Source organism: Aplysia californica, unplaced genomic scaffold (assembly GCF_000002075.1).
Source record: "Aplysia californica isolate F4 #8 unplaced genomic scaffold, AplCal3.0 scaffold00445, whole genome shotgun sequence".
Lineage (NCBI taxonomy): Eukaryota > Metazoa > Mollusca > Gastropoda > Aplysiida > Aplysiidae > Aplysia > Aplysia californica.
Window position 1 is genome coordinate 635,280 of NW_004797715.1, and position 1,412 is coordinate 636,691.

At 54.0% G+C, this 1,412-nt stretch overlaps 1 protein-coding gene across 2 annotated transcripts in view; it reads left to right on the top strand.

Annotated features, from left to right (window-relative positions):
* The window catches only part of LOC101853341 (protein stoned-B), a 39,924-nt gene that overhangs the window by 33,061 nt on the left and 5,451 nt on the right, over positions 1-1,412 (top strand). For both annotated transcript variants that reach the window (XM_005104995.3, XM_013086231.2), the window contains exon 4: positions 239-1,193. In XM_005104995.3, the coding sequence (XP_005105052.1) occupies positions 239-1,193 (955 nt within the window). The remainder of the gene's footprint in view (positions 1-238; positions 1,194-1,412) is intronic.

Below are 1,412 nucleotides of genomic sequence, written 5' to 3' on the forward strand. Positions count from 1 at the left end.
ACTCTCTCTCTCTCTCTCTCACTGTCTTTCTCTCTCTCTCTCACTCTCTTTCTCTCTCTCTCTCTTTCTCTCTCTCTCTCTTTCTCTCTCTCTCTTTCTCTCCCTCTCTGTTTCTCTCTCCTCTCTCCCTTCCCATTTTCTCTCTCCCCCCTCCTCTTCCTTCCCGTCACAACTTCTCCTTCCCCAGTCAGTGATTATTTAGAAATATATATTTGGTTATCTTTCTTTTTTTTCCCAGATCCAGTATATCTTCTATCGGGAGCGAGTCGGCATCCGCCCCGAGCGCATCACGCCGTCCTTTGTGAGAAAACCCAAGCCCAACATGATCCTGGACCACGCGCCACAAGTGTCGGAGCTGCTCAAGTTTGGCGGTCTGGACGTGGAGGAAATCACCTCGTTTGTCTGGGCCGTGGAGGACGCCCTCATGAAGCTGGAGTGTCACCGAGACAAGACTTTGACCTACGCCAAAGACGAGGTCCAGGCGGAAGTCTGGGATGAGTACTCGGCTGTCATTGACAAGGACGGCCACGTAGCCTCTCAGAAGGCGCGGGTTCGGATCTTCTTCCTCGCTTTCTTGACGGGCATGCCGGCGTGCGAGCTAGGCATCAGCGATCGTCGTCGCAAAGGAAAGGAGGTTGTGGGGAGGCACGACATTATCCCCGTGCGGACTGAAGACTGGATCAAGATCGAGGATCCGGAGTTCCACCACGTAGTCGATTTGGAGACGTACAACAAGACCCACAACATCCGCTTCCACCCTCTTGACGCCTGTCAGTTCGAGCTGGTTCGCTTCCGGGTTCGTCCGCGCGAGAACCGAGAGCTGCCCCTTCAGCTGCGCATCACCCAGGTGATGAAGAACCGGCAGTTCGAGATCCGCGTGGACCTGCTGGTCACCGGCTACCACGCCTTCAGCAAAAAGTGTGGCCAGTTCCCGTGCGAGGACATCGAGGTTCGAATCCGCGTGCCCGAGGTGTGGATCTACTACTTCCGCTACGAGAAGCGGTTCGGGTACGGCTCTCTCAAGGCAATGGCTCGGAAGCCGGGCCGGATCAAAGGTCTGGAGAGGATCACAATGATGGCGCAGGGTCTGCTCACCCCCGCCCTCATGGAGGCTTCTGTCGGCTCGGCCAAGTACGAACATCTGTACCGCTCGGTGGTGTGGAGGATACCCAGACTTCCCGAGAGAAATCACGGTGAGTTGTGGCTACCTCAAGTTCAGAGGTCTTTATCTGGCGCATTCTGTGTTGTGGGGACTGTGTAGGCTGGATTTGATTCATGGGGTAAATTAAGAGCAGGAAACTGTTGGGGGGTTTTAATAATAATAATAATAAATAGCATTTGTATAGCGCATATCCCCGCTCAACAGCAGGCTCTATGCGCTTTACACTAGATTATTACCCCAGCAGACCATA